General features: G+C 50.9%; 2 protein-coding genes across 6 annotated transcripts in view; one reads left to right on the top strand and one right to left on the bottom strand.

Moving 5' to 3' along the window:
- Window positions 1–1,172: 1,172 nt before the first annotated feature.
- Window positions 1,173–20,429, bottom strand: LOC133357325 (thiamine transporter 2-like). Its single transcript, XM_061575213.1, has 9 exons — window positions 19,749–20,429; window positions 19,408–19,556; window positions 13,993–14,273; window positions 12,042–12,417; window positions 11,279–11,596; window positions 9,331–9,409; window positions 4,327–4,519; window positions 3,300–3,441; window positions 1,173–2,101 (listed from the first exon to the last, which is right to left on the bottom strand). The coding sequence occupies exons 2-9, from the start codon at window positions 19,549–19,551 to the stop codon at window positions 1,883–1,885; spliced, it is 1,752 nt and encodes a 583-aa protein (XP_061431197.1). The 5' UTR covers window positions 19,552–19,556; window positions 19,749–20,429; the 3' UTR covers window positions 1,173–1,882.
- LOC133357326 (pannexin-3-like) overlaps window positions 2,001–22,231 on the top strand; it is a 55,741-nt gene continuing 35,510 nt past the window's right edge. For 2 of the 5 annotated variants that reach the window (XM_061575214.1, XM_061575217.1), the window contains exons 1-2: window positions 2,001–2,126; window positions 8,138–8,163. Coding sequence is in view for 2 of the 5 variants with exons in the window: in XM_061575218.1 (XP_061431202.1) it covers window positions 8,044–8,163 (120 nt within the window). In the remaining 3 variants the exon portion in view is untranslated. Of the gene's footprint in view, window positions 2,127–7,937; window positions 8,164–22,231 lie in introns of those variants that run through there. The other 3 variants (XM_061575219.1, XM_061575216.1, XM_061575218.1) reach the window with 3 other exon arrangements.

The following is a 22,231-nucleotide window of genomic DNA, read 5'->3' on the forward strand; positions in this document are numbered from 1 at the left end:
GGATGAGGTACAGCATAGATGTGGACTCCACTTATTCTGCTTATTCCATTAATGGCATAGAGTGTTTCCCCCCGCCCACTCCTCCGGCACGCGTTGGTTTTCTCCAGGCCGGAACATTACACAAGCGGGTGGGTGGCCAGCACCACGCCGGGCCGCCTTTGTATCCCCAGTAGCGACGCTTACACCACTGCAGCAGTTACTCATCTGAGGCCGAGCCGACCTAGGGGAGGCCCAGGACCGGTTCAGATAATCGGCACCGGTGTTGGCCGTGAGCGGGGAATCGTTCCCTGTTTGCCAGGTTCATAGCCCTGCGTGCTCACCACTGCTACGCTACCACTCCTACGCTACCACTCCTTCTAGTGTACACACACACGCACGCACGTGGCGATGCATTTATAGATACCCCACTTTCAAAGCCTCCTACACACACCTCCCACCATTCCCAATGCACTCGTTACGTCTTCATAGACACTCTCCCCGGCGTGGGATTCGGAGACATCGCTGTCACAATATTCGACCGGCCGTTGAGGAGGAGGCCATTACTTGCACACGAGCGTGCTAAATGTACCGCGGTCTATTCCTGTGAGGATGTCACGTGAAGTAAAAATATCGTGGTGCATTTTTGTTTAAAAGGCAGCAGTTTTTTTAAATAAGATTTCAATTTCACGATTAAGTTGCACGGCTAAGGTCTCAAGGGAGGACCTAGAGTTTAACAAGTTTTAAAAAGATTGTAAAAAAAAAAAAAAATCTGTAGTTTTTTTTGCCCAGGCTGCTCCATCCTATTCATAATAAGGATAATAAGTTACAACATTTACCGCGCCGCGTCGCGCTGGTCGCTGTTGGTCGACACTTCAACGGTGGAGTGGCGACCGGTGGAGGAAGGACGACGTCCGCTAGCGCAGATGCCGCGGTGACATCGACTCAAGCGCTGGAACGCGACGATGGATCGATGCCCGTGCGGGACCCATGAGAGACGAATGCCGCCTTCGCCCAGGCAGCAGATTGATCGTGGCTGACGATAATCAATTGAGTTGGTTCACGCCACTAGGCTAAACCAAGCAGAACCATTACATTTCGATTTTTAAAGCTTTCGTGACTGCAGGGATTCATCTTCTAGGTTCTTTCGGTAAAGTCACGTAGAATGGAAATAATAAAATAATAAAAATAAAACATAATAAAATAATTCTCACGACGTTTCGGCCACAACGCAAGCAGCCATCCTCAGGTGTAGAACAGGTCTGTCGAGAAGACAGAGTCTGAATGACACGCCCCAGGCTTGGAGCGACTATTTAAGCTGGGATGGAGGGGGGAAGAGCGTCTTGACATTCAGACTCTGTCTTCTCAACAGACCTGTTCTACACCTGAGGACGGCTGCTTGCGTTGTGGCCGAAACGTCGTGAGAATTATTTTATTATGTTTTATTTTTATTATTTTCATTCTACGTGACTTTACCGAAAGAACCAAGAAGAAGAACCATTACATTTAACCAGGTAAAGCCCACCGAGCTATTTTTCAGAGATGACCTGGCCATTTGTGATAGCTCATTGAAGCGGCCGATATCATCACGTGGGAATTTATATTCGAAGCTAAATAATCGAAAAGCGTGTTCATAATTGGTGGAGGGCAAAATCTACGTGACCACCACGGTGGCGAGACAGAGCACGCGGCATCGTCGGAGGTTGGGATCGAACCCACGACACCCCTCCGTGCCAGGCGAGGTAGATAACATCTTGTCGCCACCACAGAATGATTTCTCCTTCATGTTGTTAGGTGGGAGCGGCTCGCAGAGTCTTCGAGTGGACAGACCAACACGACGATGTTGACGATGTTGTCAACGTTTATCACCACGCCGCAAAGCCTTCTCCCGTCGTGACAATCGCCGTCACAGCTGGGAGCTGTGGATGACGCGAGAGGAGCCGGGGCATGCGTCGTTGACGGGCGACGACGATGACGACGACGACGGCGGTGGCGACGGCGACGGGCCCGGCTCCAGTTTGGAGGGCTCGGAGCCGCGCAGGAGCTGGCGCCGCACCACCGTGTGGAGGCCCTTGAGCACGAAGAGCGCGGCGATGGCCGTGAAGTAGCACGCGTAGATGAAGAACTGCGGGGGCCGCGCACGATCAACGGTCAGTGGTCGCGGCCAGCGACTTGGCGCACGCTCGCGTATCGTCGTAACGGACGCGACGAGGGGTGTTCGTGCATATTAATGTTTGCTTTCTGACACGTCCCTATTGGACGTCTGTGAAAAGAGCTTCATAGCTCGTCAGCTTTCTCCTGGATAAATACAGATTGTGATTCCGATATACACGCAGCCAAAATAACAGACTCGTTGAAACATTTTTTGTCACCTGAATTCACGTGTCTAAAATACACGGCGTACTAAGAGACTGTACTCTGCAACCCGCGTAGTATATCAAAACAAATACAAAGATCCCCCGTATAGCCCTAACAGACTTTTGGAGCAAGTGCTGTTGGCAAGCAGCACCTATGAAGGCCGGTACGGCACACGAGAGGGTGGCTAGCCAACGCCACGCCCGGCCGCCTTTGTCTCCCCAGTGGCGATGTTTACTACACACCGCACCAGGGACTCAATTGAGGCTGAGTCGACCTAGGGGAGGCCCAGGACGGGTTCAAATATTGGCCACTGTTATTGGCCGTGAGCGGGAGTCGAACTCGGGCCGCCGGGTTCGTAGCTTTGCGCGCGAACCGCTTTACGCAGCCCTACGAGGACTCAATTGAGGCCGAGTCGACCTAGGGGAGGCCCAGGACGGGTTCAAATATTCGCCACTGTTATTGGCCGTGAGCGGGAGTCGAACTCGGGTCGCCGGGTTCGTAGCTTTGCGCGCTAACCGCTTTACGCAGCCCTACGAGGACTCAATTGAGGCTGAGTCGACCTAGGGGAGGCCCAGGACGGGTTCAAATATTCGCCACTGTTTTGGTCGTGAGCGGGAGTTCGTAGCTTTGCGCGCTAACCGCTTTACGCAGCCCTACGAGGACTCAATTGAGGCCGAGTCGACCTAGGGGAGGCCCAGGACGGGTACAAATATTCGCCACTGTTATTGGCCGTGAGCGGGAGTTCGTAGCTTTGCGCGCTAACCGCTTTACGCAGCCCTACGAGGACTCAATTGAGGCCGAGTCGACCTAGGGGAGGCCCAGGACGGGTACAAATATTCGCCACTGTTATTGGCCGTGAGCGGGAGTTCGTAGCTTTGCGCGCTAACCGCTTTACGCAGCCCTACGAGGACAAGCGTTGGGCATGGCAGTGGGGGGGGGGGGGGGGCGGTCGCCCCGGTCCTCGCCTGCGTGACGACGTCGAGGCCCAGGCCGCGCGAGTCCACCACCACCACCGTCAGCACCGTCTGCAGAACCAGCGCCACGAAGGTGTTGGCGCCGAACACCAGCGCGTACCGCTCCATGTCCAGTGTCGCCGCGATCTGGAACCTTGGCGGCATTTATTAAATGGGATGTAAGCGCGGGGGTCCGGGACCGGCCATTTATTTTATTCTATTTCGCATTTACATAGCACCCTCCCCAGGGCGCTTTAACATGCAATCCTGTGGCGTTCAGTAAGGAAGGTGATGGAGTGGACGGAGGGACAGGGCTCGGAATGGAGGTGATGTTGCAGCGGTAGGTAAGGCAGAATAAGTTGGAACGTGAAGGTGAGTGAGGGTCTCTGATGGGTGCAACGTGGATGACAGGCAGTGGGGTATATGGGGAACAAGGGTTGTTTGTTCGCAGCCGTAACACGCGGGACGCTCTGGTAGGGAGGTCACCGAGTAATGATCTGCATCCACCCGAGCCAGAAAAGCAAATCAAATTGTCAGGTGTGAAGATTCTCACAGCCAAATGTAGCAAATAGATACGCGACAACAATCCTCAAGTCATGAAACCAGGAAGTCAGAGTAGACCCGAGTGAATAAGTGGATGAGTGAGTGGACGAGTGAGTGAGTGGGTGACTGGCGTATTTAAGTGAGTGGGTGAGCGAAGTAGGTGAGTGAGTGCGGTAATTAAGCGAGTGAGTGGGCGAGTGAGTGAACGAGTGAGTGGGTGGGAGAGTTAGTAGGGTACTTAAGTGGGTGAGTGCATGGACGAGTGGGTAAGTGGGTGAGTAAGTGGGTGAATGGGGTACTTAAGTGAGTGAGTGGACGAGCGAGTGAGTGGGTGAGTAAGTGGGTGAGTGGGGTACTTAGTGATTGGGTGAGTGAGTGGGTGAGTGTGTGGGTGAGCGAGTGTACGGGTGAGTGAGTGGGCGAGCGAGTGAACGAGTGTGCGGGCGAGCGAGTGGGCGGGTGCACTCCTCGAGCGAGTGCGGCCACGGCGGCGTACGTGGCGATGGTGATGAGGAAGGTGTAGGAGCCCTTGAAGACGACGTAGCCCACGTAGCCGACCCACACGCTGTCCAGCGCCGCCATGAGGAAGAGGGCGGCGGCGTCGAGCCCCGAGAAGACCCCCAGCGCCAGCTCCCCCCACAGCGCCCAGTCTAGCGGCATGAAGCCCACGGCGAAGGCCGACACGGCGCCTGCCGAGGACGGAGAGGTCACGGACGGACGCTCGGTTAACCGCGCAGGCTTCTCCGCACTCGTGCCGCTTGCGCCGACATTGGCTCGCGGCGTCGCCCGACATCCGCGGGAGATTTCGCGAAATGTCAAGAATTTGGGTACGGAAACGCGGCGAGGGCGGCGGGACGACGCGGCTGTGCCGCTGCACGGCTTCCACCCCCCCGCCCCCCCCGGTGCGTTTTCGCGTCGTCGTTGTGGTTTGGCACGATGTCCGACGTTTCGCTCCTGTGGCCTTGGAACCAAACCCTTTGGGGAGTCGAATTCGCCCAAAGCTTCCGGAAGGTGTTCCCGGCGCGTGGAGAGAAACGTCGGACGACGTTGTGCCGACGAGCACGCGGTACGACCCGGTAACACGTCGGAGAGGCGCACGGTTTTTAGAAACCAAAGCCAACGTCTCGGCAACGTGGGCCACGACTGGAAAGTTTGAATCCCTTGCGGCTTGCTTAGCTTTTAGCCTTAGTTTAGATTTCCTGTATACTTTGCACTCCGATCTGTTTCTGCAGTGTTTGTCGTTGCAACTTGCTGCCCCGCCCCTACTGTGAAAAAGAGCTTAAAAGCTCATCGCATTCTTCCAGTCTAAATAAAGATTCTGATCGGGATCCATTCGTAAGAGGTGTTTGTGACGCTGCGCAATTGTATTCACAGTGGGGAGCGGCGACCCGACTTCGATTCCCTCTCACTGCCAACCGGTCCTGAGCGTCCCCTAGGTCAACTCAGCCTCAAATGAGTACCTGGTGCGGTGTGGAAACATCGCCACTAGGCAGACAAAGGTGGCCGGGGCGTGGTGCTGGCCACCCACCCCCTCGTGTGCCGTGCCGGCCTTCATTAGGTGCTACTCGCTAACAGCACTTGCCCCTACAGTCTGTTAAGGCTATGCGGGGGGTCTTTGTCTTTTGTTCACACCACCCCTTCTGAATCCCCTGTGACTGCTTCTCTGTAATGCCATGTCCTTTGCCCGGCCACGGAGTCGCATTCCGCGCGAGGAAAACACAAGTCTCCCTGTGTCCAAGCCGACTTGGCCGCTCTTAGTGCGTTTATTAACTCGTGCGAACAAGACTCGTGGCTGGAATTCTTCTTAATTTTCATTAATTCCGGCAGTATTTTTCCAAATCTCTTCGCGATTATTCCCGCACACTATAAACATGGTGAACTATTGACCGCTTGAGTCTTGGGCTTCATCACCAGCTGTTGGAAACGCGTTTTTAAAATCATCTCTGTGCTTAAACTAAACTTTTTATTTTATTTTTACCCGGTGAGGCCCACTGAGCCACGTAGCTCTTCTTCATCAGCGACCTGGCCACAAATGATAGCTCAACAAAGTGGCTCATCACGTGCAAATTTACAGCAGCCAAATGCTGTAAAACGCATATTTCTAAATGCGGAGGGAAAAACTGGAGGACACTGAGAAAAATCCAAACGACCACGGGGAGAGAGACACCGCAAACTCCATGTATACAGCAGCAGGCGTCAGGGTCGGGATGGAACCCACGACCTCCTGTATACCAGGCGAGGTAGTTAACATCTCCTAGTCACCGTGGCGCCGTGTGTGTGTGTGGCGGTTTGTTTGACCACGAATTGTTCAGATATAGGAAACAATAACACATCTTGCATTCACAGAGTTCGCCTTTCACAAAAGGTCTCCCAAAGTTGCAATGAATAAAAAGTAGATATTGAGAATCAGAATCTTGATTTATCCTGGAGGAATCTGATGAGCCATGATGCTCTTTTTCACAGATTTCCAGCCGGGGTTGCGGGATCAGCAAGTTACACCAAAATGACCAACAAACACGTTGGCATTTTGTTGTTGTTGATGTTTGTGCTTTGCACACCACTGCCGACGACGCAGCGTGAGCCAAATAATTTATTTACCTCCATAACAGAGGCGGACTTCTCCACAATTCTGGCTGTCGCCTGATGAAGCTGGTTGTAATTACTGGCGAAACATCGTACTCAGATTGTAAATGTTGTGGCTTGGCTCTCCAACACACAACCGGTGTGCTGTACTAGTGACGAATTGGCATGTTCTGTTTATGTGACAACCCTTACTAGTTGGCTGTGTCGGGTGGTGGTGGGTTTAACCACACATTTATATATTTACGCGATCTAACCCAAAAAAAACTCTATTATGGATGCTATTGATCGCGGAAGCCTACGTGTTAATTTGTTTACAATTAAGAGGCGTGGGGATGTTCGGACAACAAGCTTTCTCCGTCCGTCTGTCCACATGTCTCCGCCTCGTTTACCGCCACGTTGCCGCCCCCCCCCCCCCCCCCCAGAGAAAATTGAAGCAAGTCAATGAAAATTAATAGACGTAGATATGGCACGGAAGTAGACATTTCACGAGTGTGAACATCGATGCAGGATTGTCAACCTAGATTTGAAGCTTTCGTGACTGCAGCGATCCATACTCTTTGGTTCTTTCGGTAAAGTCACGTAGGTAGAAAATAAATTAAATTAAATCACTACGTTTCGATCGCAACACAAGCGACCGTCATCAGGTGGAACCGATACAGCAGGACAACTGCTGATTTAGGAGAAAGATCTGCTAACAACAACTGCTTATAAAGGGTTTTTGGTGGGCTCAACCCCAGGGGTAAGTGGGCGGAGTGTGAGAACATTAGCATGTCAATGGTAGAGGATGCTGCAGCGTTGGCTGCCGAGCTGTGAGAGGGGGGGGAGGCGAGGAGGGAGGGAGGGAGGGAGGGGGAGTTGGGCACAGGTAATAGATCGAAGGTAGAGAGAAGCTGGGTTCATGACAGAGGTCGCAATCGGGTACCCAATACCCGTACCCTACCCGATACCCGGCTACCCGTACCCGGCTACCCGTACCCGGCTACCCGTACCCGGCCGGGTACGGGTACCCGTTTGCAACCCTGGTGCGGCCGGGTACGGGTAGGCCGTGAGTCACTGGTGAGTAACTGTTTGTCACTCATTTCCCAACGTCTTGTCTCTTCTCACAATTAAAGTTCCTAGAATCAACCCACCCGCGCCTGCAACATGGCTTCATCCCAGAGGTCGCAATCGGGTACCCGTACCCTACCCGATACCCGGCCGGGTACGGGTAGCCGGGTATCGGGTAGGGTACCCGTTTGCGACCCTGGTGCGGCCGGGTACGGGTACGGGTAAGGAATCAAAACCCGTTTGCGACCTCTGGTTCGTGATGCTAATGTGAGAAAATTTAGCATGTCAACTTTACCGAAATAACCAAAGAGTAGGTTTGTCAACGTCAAACGAAAGATTGGATATTGAAGTCGTTCGCGTTGGCTGGGAATCGAACTCGGGTCACCGGGGTTCACAGCGCAGCCACGCAAACCACACCTGCCACCGTTTCAATCCCACCAGTGACCTTTCGTCGAAAGCCACCTCTTAATTAGGTGTAGGTGCTATCGGTGTGGTTACGTTAATATTTAACTCAGACGTGGTATTTTGTGAAACGTCAATCTCCTGTTACGATCTTTAAAAGTGTAAAAGATTAAGTTTTACGATGCAAAGGAAAGTCCGTCGAGGATGCTTTGCGAAGGGGATGCGTTGTGTTTTTGTGCTGCCACAGGCGTTTATCTCTCTCTCTGTGTGCACAGGGGAAGAGGTGACGAGACGTGACGAGGTGAGACCATCGAGATGAAGGCGAGCGGTGTGCGACGCGAACCCCAAAATAATACTCTTAGGTTTTTTCCGGTAAAGTCACGTAGAAAAAAATAATAATAAAAATTATAATAAAATAATAGAAAAAAGAATAGAAATAAAATAATATTTGATTTCTATTTTTTTTATTATAAAATTAATTGTTATTTCTTTTATTATTTATTTTTATTATTTATTTTTTACCTACGTGACTTTACCGAAAGCTTCAAACCCCCAAAATAATGTACGGTGCTCGCCCATACAAGCGCTAGATTCCGGAGGGTCGTGCTAAGTTTTCTCAGGGGGCGAGGCAATAATTGCTTTGCAATTCCATTCGTGATAACCAGGTCGTTTCTGGAAACGAGCTGTATAGCTCAGTGGGCTTTACCTGGTAAAGTAAAAAATAATAGTTGAATTATGCAATTTGCAGTGTCATTTTACAAAAAACCTAATTTGGACTAATACGCTGGCTTTTCCCTCCCCATTTAGAATCAACATCCCACGTTTAGAGTCTTTGGCTGCTATAAATTTCCACAAGATGATAAGCCACTTAGTTAAGCTTTCATTTGTGGCAGCCAGTTCGCTTCTGAAAAAGAGCCGCATAGCTCAGAGGGGCCTTACCTGGTAAAATAAAAAAATTGTCAGTTTTAGTTTCTTCGAATGATGTCACGGGATCTTTAAACGTCCGCTGTGAAGCACACGGCCGCGGGGTAGCGTTTTATGGTTCATGCGCATCGCAGTATTAACCGGGGCGGCCGTCTGCCTTCGAACCGCGAGCCTCTCTGCGACAGGCTGCGAAAGCGCTGCCGCTGGGCCGTGGCGTCGCCACACGCAAGGTCACCACACACCGCTCGCCGTCGTTCTTCGTGGACACCGCCCCCGCCCTTCCCTCCCCTCCCTTCGGGACAGTGGGCGTAGCGGCATTCAAACTGGCTCCAAAATCTGCTTGAGGCAGGAATTCTCGTGGTCGTGGACTTTGCACGACTCTGCGGTATTTTTTTTTCTCCGCACGGAATCTCCCGTCTTGTGAAATCGCGCCGGCCGCTCGGCCGGAGGGAAGAGAATAGGAAAGTAAAAAGATGAAGAGATAGCTCCACTGGCTTGGGTACTTTTGACCCTCTGACCTATTGACCCACACGTGTGACCTTACCCACGAGGGTTGAGACCGCCTCGACGCCTCCGTTGTACACGGCCGTGCTGTTTGACGGCTCCATCTCTGCCCAAAGCACCTGCAGCAAAGATGTTCTCAGGATCAGAATAATTTATTTAAAGAGGAGGAATCCTATGAGCTGTGAAGAACCTTTTTTCACAGAAGGTGTAGTATGGGGCAGGGCCTGAAAAGCTACAACAGCAAACAATACAAACAAGGATAAGAGTTCATGATGCGGTTTTTTTTTGGGTTAGATCGCAAAAAATATAAATATGTCAGTAAACCTGCCACCAACCGACACAGCGAGGGTGGTGGCGGGTTTAACGACACATTTATACCTTCGCGATCTAACCCAAATAAACCTGTATTATTGATGATATTGGTCGCGAAAGCCTACGTGTTCAAAAGGACAGGAGTACGAAATAGAGAAAAAGGTAGGAACGTCAATAAATACGAATAAATGTGTCAAGTCAATCCGATTTATCAAGATTGGGCAGGGCAGCAAAACGACAACACAACAGTCCCGGACCGCACCAAGATAACGCCACACAGCGGCACTCCCTCAATAAAACGACGCGCGAACATGGCGCTATCGATACTACACAGGCAAGGATCAAATCCCGTTTGCGAATGCGACTGCTGTGTCCACCAGCACGCATTTTTCTGCTTCTGTCTTTCGAAGTGTAATTAAGGTCGTTGAAGCGACTTCTGGAATCCGGTCTTTATTCGTCTTTCATTACAACACTCCTTCACGCTGCTGACAGACAGCGTGAGAGGGATAGAGAGAGAGAGATGCGCGCAGCCACGTGGCAGCCTGGACCATGTGGCAGCCTGGACCACGTGGCAGCCTGGACCACGTGGCAGCCTGGACCACGTGGCAGCCTGGACCACGTGGCAGCCTGGACCACGTGGCAGCCTGGACCACGTGGCAGCCTGGACCCCCACTCTCGCGTGGCCTCCTTCCCTTTGTTCGTTCCAGTTCTGACCACGTGTTGTTCGTCTCCACCCCTATTTTATACCCGGGTCATGTGGTACCTTTCCACCAATCCTGGTTAGCCTCTATGGAATCTTCCAGACTCCACCGTAGGCTCCCAGGACCACGTCCCTGACTCGTCTCCCCATTGGCTGTGGCTAAAGCCAGCAGAACCAATCCTCTACTTACAGCTGTCACCTTTCCATTACGTCAGGGCCACGCCCCTAGGCTTCCCCCCATTGGCTATGGACCAGGACCGGCAGAGCCAATCATCGTGACGAGTTGTGATCCGTCAGCGACCCGGATATAACCTCACATTACAGAAGGAAGATTCACGGTGTTAAGGGCGGAAACGAGGTTGTTCCAAAACATTGGTGCTGCAACGGCAAAGGCTTCGTCCCCGATAAATTGTATTTATTTGGTGGTCACAGCCGGGTCACCGAATAGCAGCAACAAATAAAAAAAAAACCCATCACGTTAAATTTGCAAGTTGTCTTCTCGCACGGTGCACGGTAAACTGTGCCCGTGGCGTGGATAAGAGGACGCTTAAAAAGTGGATCTCATAAGTGGTTCTGCAACATTCGCTTTTGTGGGCCGTTCTCCAAAACACTGGGTAAGACAGATGCCCCGCAAGAGTTCTGCACGGACACTTCGTGACGCCGCTAGCAGGATTAGAACACAACCGAGCAAAGGACAAATTAAACGGTACCTTGTGCACCGCGATCGCCAAATCACGCGGACCGTGCCCCATCTCGTCAGATCAACGCAAGCCAAGTTAGCCTCGAGAGGCTGGATAGCGCTTGGATGAGTGGCCACCACGTCGGACACAGTCGCGCGGCCGGCTGCGCCATATTGCTGGGTACAGCGCGTCGTCCGGCAGTGAAAGCCCGCCCCCCCTCCCCGCAGTGCGTCTCGGTATCAACGCCACCGTTCGTTCGCTCCTCTCCCCGCCGCCGCGAGCCCCTCTCGTCTCACCTGGACGTAGTTGATGACCTGGTTGTAGCCGCAGGTGGCGAGGGCCCACCAGATGGACCAGACGAGGAGCGAGCGGTCCGTGTAGCACTTCGCAAAGTCCTTGAGTAGGCGGGTGATCACGCCCGCGAAGGACGCGTCAATCCCGCTGGGAAGAGGCGGCGACGATGACGACGACGATGACGACGACGAACCGGCCAAGTCAACGACGTCGCAAGAGTCGCTTCCGGCTTTCGCATCGTGGGTCGTCCCCTCGAAGAGAGCTTCCCCGTAGCGTGGGCACTGGCGCTCGTCCACCAGCACCTGCTCTTCCGAAGCGACCTTTGCACATCACAGGCAAGTCGTGAGCTCCATTTGGTATGCCTCCCGCCACTCCCATAGCGCGAGGCTACCGTTACCGAGACCCGGCGATTCGCGGACGATTGCGGTCGGTAGTTTGACGGGCAGGGGGTGGTTTTCGCTGCGTGGCATCGGCCGATCGAGTAATTTGGGAGTCGATTTTTTTTTATTTCGCAAATTCGCACGGCCCACTCGCATTTCGAAATGGCGTCGCGGGACCTCGCGAAGCGGTACGGGGGCACATTTAAAGCGAACGCAACCGCAGCATTAACTGGAGACGGCCGCCGGGCTCGGACCGTGAAATCTCCCCGCGACAAAACGGCAAACGCGCTAAAAACTTAAACCGGGGGAGGAGGCGGGGGTCGCTTTCGCGGCCCGCTACTACGATCCGCATTTAAAACCGAAACCGCTTTGACGCGCCGCTGACCTTCTGCGAGTCTGCCACCTTGCCGCCGCTCAGCGGCCGGTACGGCGCGTTGCTGGCGGCCGTGGCCGCGACGCTAGCGCCGGCGCGGAGCTCCGCTGCCGCGACGGACGGGACGCTAGGGGAAGCCGCCTCGCCGTCGTCACCGTCGCCGGTCAGGCCGGCGTCCCCGTCCGCCTTGGATGGCGTCGGCGCCAGCGCCGCCCTCTTGTGGAAGAACATGCTGCGCTCGGGCGAAGGCAGCAGGAAGGAGGCGAGGAAGGCGAGCGACACGGACGCCAGCGAGATGATGTTGAGGCTGCGGTACGAGGTGCCGGCCACGGACACGAGCAGCTGGCCCAGCACGGAGGCCAGCGTGTAGCCCGCGAGAGTCGCGCTCCTGCACGTGCCAGATGACGGAGGCACCGGGTGATCGCGGGCCCACGCAAAAGGCAAAGATTCCCCGCCGCGTAGCCTTTCAACAGACTGTTGGGGCAAGTGCTGTTAGCAAGCATCTCGTGCAGTGTTCTCCACTAATCTTCATAGGGGGGCTACTCTCGCTGATAAGACATCATCAGTGTGTGAGGGCCGCCACACATCTAAAACCATTGGGGGTTTGACAGCAGCACGATGATGATGGGGGGGTGTTTTTACTATTCATGTATTGTCGAGGTACTGCACATCAGAGGCCTCACTAAAGGCCACCAGGGGTCATCAGGGGCCGTCAGTGGCCCGCGGGGCTTGCAATAAAAACACCGATTCAGGGGGTGGGTGGGTAACAGCACGCCGGGCTGCCTTTGTCTCCCAAGCGCAGATGTTTACGCACCACACCAGGTTATCATTTAAGACTGAGTCGACCTAGGGGAGGCCCATGACCGGTTCAAATATTCTACGAAATGTATATTTTTAAACGTGGGTTATGAGCAGTAGGGTCTCCGTACACGGGAAACCAAACAGCTGGATGTGATGTTCCCCGCCAAGGTCAAAACTTATGCGCCCCAAATTCACAATCGTCCGCCCGGTGATGCGCGCGCGTGAGACGCGGAGCTGACGATGAGCTTCCCAACATCGCCGTTCCACGTGGACGCCGACTCCCTCGCCCTTGACACGGACGTGGCCACGGTGTTATTGACGAGCGCGTTCAGATTAGTTTGCGTAATTTTATGTTCGTGCACCGCTGCCAACGCAAGCAGCACCAGCGTCGCGTAATAATACATTTTATTAGCTTTCAACTACTTTTTATTTATTTTTCATGCTCTTATCGGCAACGCTAAATTAAATGCGGTTTAACCGACCCTAATCACCAGTGCTGCTGTTGCTGCTGCCACCTTCACGCACCCCCGATGAGTACGGCTGGCTACATACGGTGCGAAAGAAGTTCATAGACTCACACAGAGACCCATAGACTCACACAGAGACCCATAGACTCGCACAGAGACCCATAGACTCACACAGAGACCCATAGACTCACACAGAAACCCATAGACTCACACAGAAACCCATAGACTCACACAGAGACCCGTAGACTCACACAGAGACCCTTACACTCACACAGAGACCCGTAGACTCACACAGAGACCCTTACACTCACACAGAGACCCATAGACTCACACAGAGACCCACAGATTCACACAGAGACACATAGACTCACACAGAGACTCACACAGACTCACACAGAGACCCATAGACTCACATAGAGACCCAAAGACTCACACAGAGACTCACACAGACTCACACAGAGACCCAAAGACTCACACAGAGACCCAGATACTCACACAGAGACCCATAGACTCACACAGAGACCCACAGACTCACACAGAGACTCACACAGACTCACACAGAGACCCACAGACTCACACAGAGACCCATAGACTCACACAGTGACCCATAGTTTATCGTCCTTCCCACGCACCTCCGTTTAGCGCGGTCGACTACGTACGGTGCGAATCAAGTTTGACATAGAGTACGGACATACCTGCAGTAGCCGGTGACCCGCTGGTAGTGCTTAGCGGCCACCACGCTGTAGATGTAGGAGTAGTAGGCGACCTCCGTAGCCGTGACGACGCCGTAGCAGAACTCCATGGCCTGCATGGCGGGCACGCCTCGCGCCCACAGCAGCAGACACCACGTCGCCACGAGCGCCGCGCCTTGCAGCACGATCACCGCCTTGTAGCGCAGGAAGTCCGTCAGCAGGAACACGGGCAGCAGCAGCGCCAGGTAGGAGTACGTCCACACTGGCAGCACCTTGTTGGTCACCTGCCGGGGACAGGGTAGGAGCAAAGCAGAATATCAAGATGTTGTTTTCGTCCCCTCCCCGTTGACCATATCGCGGACAAAGTAGCAGAGCAAATCTTTAGTTAAAGCTTTCGTGACTGCAGGAATTCTTATTCTTGGGTCTTTCGGTAAAGTCACATTAGACCTCCTTTGCCAGTACCAAAATATAATAATATGGTTTTTCCTCTTTTTTCTGGCAACAAAACTGAAACCTTTTTACAAGGATTCATGTCTGCATTAACCACAATACTTGTAGTCAAAATGCAAACAAAAAACACACTATGATAATATATGCATTGTCCTTGAAACTGATTGGTCCACACCAAGGGACAGCTTTCTTTTGAGCCTCGACCCAATTGGTGCTCGACCAGAGGACGCCAAAAGTCGAGGCTCAAAAGAAAGCCGTCCCTTGGTGTGGACCAATCAGTTTCAAGGACAATGCATATATTATCAGTGTGTTTTTTATTTGCATTTTGACTGCAAGTATTGTGGTTAATGCAGACATGAATCCTTGTAAAAAGGTTTCAATTTTGTTGCCAGAAAAAAGGGAAAAACCCGTATTATTATCACGTAGATAGGTTCGAAGAAAATAACAAGACGACCGCTTGTGTTGCGATCGAAACGTCGTAGTTTTTGTAATTTTTTTGTTATTTTCTTTGAACCTATCTATGTGACTTTACCGAAAGACCCCAAGAATATAAAGTAGCGGAGCGTTGCAGCATTGGGTACACGTGCAATTTCTTAACTTGCAGCAGTCTAAGCCAAGGGGGTAATGGGTGCAGTCAGTAGTTAACGTTATCTCCACACTCTTACTTCATGGTCTGGCATCGTCATGAGGCTGAAGTTCAATTTCAATTGGTGAGCTACAGTAAATCTGAACACTTGTTATCACGCACTCTTATGAATCTAGACCATCATGTTCTGCGCACTGATCGCTCTTCGGAACAAACACCGTTTTTTTTAAAGTCTGTTGCAGATCCGGCTCAGCCTCAAGCATGGATCCAGAACATCTGCCAGTAACTTTTTCCAGGTCGTCGGAGAGTCCGGTGAAACTGCGCTGGCCGTATCGCTGCGCAAGATTTGTTCACGGGAGCGGTAGCACCACCACCAGCACCAGCACCACCAGGAGCACCACCACCAAAGCACCACCACCAGCACTACCACCACCACCAGCAGCACCACCAGCAGCACCACCAGGAGCAGCACCACCACAAGCACCACCATCAGCACTACCACCACCACCAGCAGCACCACCAGGAGCAGCACCACCACAAGCACCAACACTACCACCACCACCAGCAGCACCACCAGCAGCACCACCACCACAAGCACCACCACCAACACTACCACCAACACTACCACCACCAACACTACCACCACCAGCACCACCACCACCACAAGCACCACCACCAGCACTACCACCACCACCACAAGCACCACCACCAACACTACCACCACCAGCACCACCAGCAGCACCACCACCACAAGCACCACCACCACAAGCACCAGCACTACCACCACCACCAGCAGCAGCAGGATCACCGTGGACCACGGATCATAGACGGCTTCAATTGGGGTCCGTTGAGGCCGGAACTGCTCGGCGAGATAGGATGGAGCGGATTGTCGCGGACCGGAGTTCACTCATTTTTAGAGGAGGGGGAGGGGGGTGGCCCACTTTCCCTGACGAGACATCATCAGTGCGAGGGCCGCCACCACACATCTGAAACCATTGGGGGTTTATCTTCTTGGTTCTTTCGGTAAAGTCACGTGACTTTACCGAAAGAACCAAGAAGATGAATCCCTGCAGTCACGAAAGCTTTAAAACATTGGGGGTTTGTGACAGCACGATGGTGGGGGACGTTTTCACATTTGTGTATTGTCGGGGGCCGCACATCAGGAGTCAGTGGCCGCGGGCCTTGCAACGAGGAACACTTTAATAGACCTTTGTAGGCGCAGTTTGCAAACAACCCTTGGTGTGACCGGTAGACAATGTGACGCGTCTCGTATTGAGGTCCCGATCGAATTTAATTTCCACGACTAGACTGTCAGGCGAGCCGCAGCATTGAAGACTGAATGCAGCGGACGCAGATGAATACCTGCATATATTCTTGGTTCTTTCGGTAAAGTCACGTAGAAGGGAAATAATAAAATAATATAAATATAAAACAACAAAAAATTCTCACGACGTTTCGACTTCACCGAAAGAACGAATAATATGAATCCCTGCAGTCACGAAAGCTTTAAATCAAGATGAATACCTGTCGACCCATACGCTTTCCCCGTATTCCTGAGTTTTCACGTCCATAAGGCGTACAGCAGTTTCAATACAGCCAATTTTGTTTGTCTATTTCTTTGCGTTCCTCCCTTTTGATGGGACTTTGTAGGATGAACGTTGAGATTTATAAGTGGCACGGGATGACCACTAAGGTATGAATCGGTCTGTAATAAGGCAAGGCACTGATAAGGGTTTGACAGGTATGCAGATGCAGAGCACTGGCACAGCTGAAGATTCTGTTGCAGAAGTCCCAACGACTGATGACGAATCCGTGGACGAACGTCCTAGCGTGTCTCGACAGTGAGCGATCCTGTAGGCACAGGCGCAGTTGTGCGGTGGTGCGCATGGATTATCATCATCATCAGCCACGGTCCATCCACTTGCCAGATCAACGCCTCTCCCCAAGCTGCCGGCATTTGTCGGAATCCTGCTACGTGACAATGAAACGAGCCGATGTCAGAAATCGTCGTCGCTCCCATCTCCTCCATGGCCGCGATCCACCTCCGTTCATTATTCTTGACCATCAGCAATCGTCGCTTCGCGCCACATACAGTTGCCACGGAACGACTGCCGAGGTGTCTGCGCGCTGCAATAAACCTTACTTTTCATACGCCATTGCGTAGCGGTAAACTATTATACGCAGGTCCCATTCTTCGAATTCCTTGCAGTGTATTCACGTTTTTTTACAGATTAGCAGAGCTGATAGACACTTCACGTACAATGCGTAGCATGCCGCGCATGATCTGTGCTCGTGCACGGAACTCGGCGCATTCGGCAATAACACGGTGTGGCCTTAAAAGGAGAACAATATGAAACAGGCGACGTTTCGGGCAATAGCCCTTCGTCATATTGAAGGCGAGTGCTGTGGGGTTTTTGTTTCCTTCTGTGTCGGCATGCCAAAAAATGAAATGTTCAACACCTGGGGCATGCACGACCACACGCGGAGCTGGCGAGAAATTCGGCCCCCACGTGGCTAGAGATATCTTCACACACGCCAAGAACAAATACTTGCAGTGCTTTGCTGTTCGCCTCCTCAATGTATTGGTTGGACAGACGCTTTCATTGATTTGGCCAGATTTCCAACAGGGCAAAAGTTCCTACGAGCAACAAACGGTAGTTTTGTTCACGGCGGATCAACGTTGGGATGGTTTATCGTCTCTCTGCCCTCCTCCGGCACCACGAATCGCGACTCTGCCGGCTCGAGACGACGAAGACGAGGAAGAGCAAAATTCGTAAGGAAAAAAAAAACAAGCTTAGTTGGCAATATTTTTGTTGCTAAAACACTAAACTTAATAATTCAGACGCTGTCGCCTCGACAGACCTGGTTTTCACCTGAGGACGGCTGCTTGCGTTGTGGCCGAAACGTCGTGAGAATTGTTTTATTATGTTTTATTTTTATTATTTTCTTACTTCCCTTCTACGTGACTTTACCGAAAGAACCAAGACGATGAATCCCTGCAGTCGCGAAAGCTTTAAATCTAAATTTAATAATAGTTGGAAGTGTTATTAATCCATTACGCGGGCTTTAGATTTGACTCACGCAATATAAAAAAAAAGTTTTAGTCATTCTGCCATTTTGCCTTTTCAGACTAAAATTGACAAAAGCGGTATTTGTTGACGCATGAAAACTCTAGAGGAGCTCTCTCGACTTTTATGGGGTCATCACTGCACCTTGTAAAGGTAAAACGAAGTTATGCCGCGTGTGCTGTGCAAGTACAAACAACGAGTTAATCATCGATTATATTATCCGGCTGCTGCTTCCAACATTATCCGGCTGCGGTTACCGGCCGATCAGGCAAAACCGCTCCAAAGGCTGCATCATTCCGGCGATAGTCAAACACATCATCATCATCATGTTAGTAGGTTAACACGGAGGCGGCTTTCACGACCAATGTCATCCATCGTGTTGTGGAAACAATAGCGTTAGGGAGTGCGTACATGACCCCATGCAGATTCTTCGAGATTAGAGTGGTAAGTAGGGTAACTTTTTTGAAAGTAGGATATTCATTGGTGTATATTTGTATGCTTGTTTATATACCGATTTCATATAGTAAACACATTTAAACACTAAAACTGTATGTACACAACACCTGAAAACAATGTGATGCAATAACGTGCAAAAATTCAAATAAATAAAAAACTGATGTAGTGATTATCCCCGCGTTTAAAATCCGGCGCCCCATTTCCTTCGATTATAATTGAATCAATGATCGATTGTACGAATACAGTTGCACATCAGGTGGCAAGCAGGCACGGGGTCATGAACGGCTCAACAGGACCTCACGTCGTAACATAAGCCATAGGCCATGATTACACTATGTTTGTATGGGGTAAGTTTCACCAATTGCTAAAACGTTCTGCGTATTCTTTTTTTGTTGCTGTGGTTTTCACACCTAATGATGATTGCTTGTGTTGCAATCGAAACGTTGTGAGAATTTAATTGTTTTTATTTTATTATTTCCCTTCTACGTGATGACTTTACCGAAGGAACCAAGAATATGAATCCCTGCAAGTCACGAAAGCTTTAAATCGAAACGTTATGCGTACTTGAGCTTATATGCTGGAACTGTTGGCAGTTATCGTAATTTGAAGCTTTCGTGACTGCATGGATCAATACTCGTTGGTTCTTTCGGTAAGTCACGTGGGTAGAAAACTCAAACTAAATAAAGCACTGTGATTTATTTTCTTTTATTTTTCTACCTACTTGACTTACCGAAAGAACCAAAGAGTAAATTGTTATCGTACTAAACACCCCCTCGCCGGAGCAAATACTGCTGGAAATACTCGCACTGCAGCTGGTAACAGCAAAGTTCCGTCTTGTCCGTGCTGCGAACAACTCACATCCTCAGTTGACAGCTGCACATCGGGTCCAACCAGGTAGGGTGTGAGGAACGGCTCAGACGGTCGCATGTTGTACAAGAAGCCGTAGACGCACAGCACAATTGTGGGGAACTTCCAAGACGTTCTGAACTGAGTCCAACGCATCTTCCCTGGATCGACGGCGGGGAAACGAAAACTTCTCAGACTTCAACACCAACAAAACCCGCTCTCTGCGGTGTTGCAGCCGCACTAAGCGAGGCGCTGTAGTTGTACGCAGTATGCACCCAGCGTGTGTAGGAGCGGTAAACCCCATGAGCACAGTATATTACACAAGGCGGTCACATGGCACGCCACGAATTGACCTTGGGGGGGAGGAGGTGACGAGCGGACGCGACGTTTAGCGCCTGGATTATCTCAGACCTCCTTGTCACGACTCGTGCACAGAAGAAACGAGGCCCATTTGGGGGGGAAAGGGGTCACGGTCCCACAAGTGCGCACTTAAAGGATCGAGTCCTGTAGGGTCACAGCAAAGTCTGTTCACCATGAGCTCTTAACGCTGCCGGTCAGAACCTTTATATTCTTGAACGCCACGGAGACGCTGTTCGCGTCGTCCATACGAGTCAATAAGATAAGGTTATTATTTATATTATTTGTAATTATTATTACATAATTATCGACGACATTAACCGTTAAACGAGCCCGTCACATCCACCCGGCCTCGCGTTGATTTCACTTCCTGCATGTGCAGCCTCTGCGCGCGATGCGATTGGCCACGCCGAGGGAGGTGGGGCCGGCTCTGTCCAATCAGCGCGCGGCTGCTGATTCAGGGGTTTTATTGGCGCTCGAAGTCCGTCTTCCGCTACGGAAAGAGAATTCGGTAATGGGACTGAATCAGTGAGTTAGAGTTGCCCACACAACACCGCTTTGGGGCCGTCCATAAATGACGTCACGCGATTTTGGACGATTTTTTACCCCCCCCCCTTTCGTCACACGGCGTCACAAAAAGTCAGACCCCCCCCCCTAAAATATGACGTCACAAAGCTCTGCCTCTCCCCCCCCCAAATTCATATTTCCATTTTGAAAATAAACATTCTTAAAAATCGCTTTAAACTATTGTCATTGTAGTGCGTATTTAATGTGACGCTGTACTCTGATGTTGTAGGAGTGTTCTTATAACTATTAGTGTTGTTATAGCAATTATATATTTATTTAAAGTTGCGCATTTTTATGTGAAGTCACATTTCTCAAACACCCCCCCCCCCCCTCGTCACACGTCGTCACAAAAATATACATTTTAATTTTTTTATGATAGAATATATAGTACAGTATTGTCATCAGTATGACATACGTATACCAAGTTTGCAGTCGATATCACATTGGGAAGTGGGTAAAAATCGAGTCACAAGAATTGAGGATACAACAACGACAACAACAGACAGAGTGAGTTAAATAAAAGCGTCTAATAAATAAAATTAACCCGTAAAAACAAAGTTTTTCACTATAAATCCTTTATATGCGTGGCATCGGGGCGGCTCGAGTCCTCTCGTCCTCTGGCTTGAGATGGCTGCCACCTATGGGTCAGATGATTGTGTGCCAGCATTAACCAATTGGTAAATAAATATTTTTAAAAAATTCCCTAAACAGTGTAAAATTTTGGGAAAAAAATTTCACGAAAATTCATTGTCACGCACAACGAGTATTTGTGCAAAATGTCAGCTCGATTGGATCACGGGAAGTGGGGTAAAAAACGACCGAAAGATTTGCACGGTCCTAAGCAAGCAAGCAAGCGAACTTAATATAAAGGATTTAAAAATTATTTGACAATGCCAGCCTGTTGACCATGGGCTGCACCGACAGCTTACACCACCATCACGGGGGGAGTTTCGCCATTGTATAATGCAGCAAGAACTTTCACAACTACATCCTCGGCAGGCCAGCTACAGTGGAGAGTGGCCCATTAACTGTTGAATTTCAATTTTTAAGACGCCTAAGCCTACTCTTTGCCGCGATGAGGCTACTACAATCGCCGCCGTGGCGAGATGTGAACTACTTCGCCTGGTATGCAGGAGGTCGTGGGCTCGAACCCGACCCAGACGTCTGCTGCTGTATATTTGGAGTTTGCGTGTCTCTCTCCCCGTGGTCGCGTGGGGTTTTCTCCAGATCTCTCCGGTCTTTCCCTGCACATTTATTTAATCAACATGCGTTTCAAGCATTTGGCTGCTGTAAGTTTCCACGTGATTAGCCGTCTTTGTTGAGCTGTCATTTGTATTCCCAGGTTGCTTCTGAGAAAGAGCTATATACAGCTCAGTGTGGGCCTTACCTTATGAAATAAAATAAAAACATATTTGTTTAAAAACAATAGTTTACAATCAATGCTGCTCCCCAGACTGCAGACGTAACGATGTGTGGGGGACATTGGCTTGTGCCGCCGTCTCCTGGCGAGCCGGGGTATGGCACCTCGATTGTGCCCACGGGTAAGAACGGAGTTTCGCAATTACACTGGTCAACACACTTTTTCTGGCATAAGGTATTCCAACGGTCCATTTTCTTGGTTCTTTCGGTAAAGTCACGTAGAAGGGAAGTAATAAAATAATAAAAATAAAACATAATAAAATAATTTTCACGACGTTTCGGCCACAACGCAAGCCCCACCCTCCCCACCCAGCCCCTCCCCACCCTCCCCTCTCTACCCAGCCCCACCCCTCCCATTTTTGGATGCACGACGGACGGACACAATAATCCCCTGTGGGCTGGTGTAATCAGGAGGTTCCTACCAGTATTAACCTTGACTTGACTCCATTAACTAACTAAATCATCCCATCATCTATTCAACCAATGACCCACC

The sequence above is a fragment of the Lethenteron reissneri genome, chromosome 57 (assembly GCF_015708825.2).
Source record: "Lethenteron reissneri isolate LAM-NWPU_2019-01 chromosome 57, ASM1570882v1, whole genome shotgun sequence".
Lineage (NCBI taxonomy): Eukaryota > Metazoa > Chordata > Hyperoartia > Petromyzontiformes > Petromyzontidae > Lethenteron > Lethenteron reissneri.

Excerpts from the sequence above, each read along its gene's own strand:
- LOC133357325 (XM_061575213.1), bottom strand. The coding sequence starts at position 19,551 with ATGCGTTGGACTCAGTTCAGAACGTCTTGGAAGTTCCCCACAATTGTG. Across the intron at positions 12,418-13,992 it reads CGGGTCACCGGCTACTGCAG|GAGCGCGACTCTCGCGGGCT; the intron begins GTATGTCCGTAC and ends TGGCACGTGCAG. Across the intron at positions 11,597-12,041 it reads AGGTGGCAGACTCGCAGAAG|GTCGCTTCGGAAGAGCAGGT; the intron begins GTCAGCGGCGCG and ends TGATGTGCAAAG.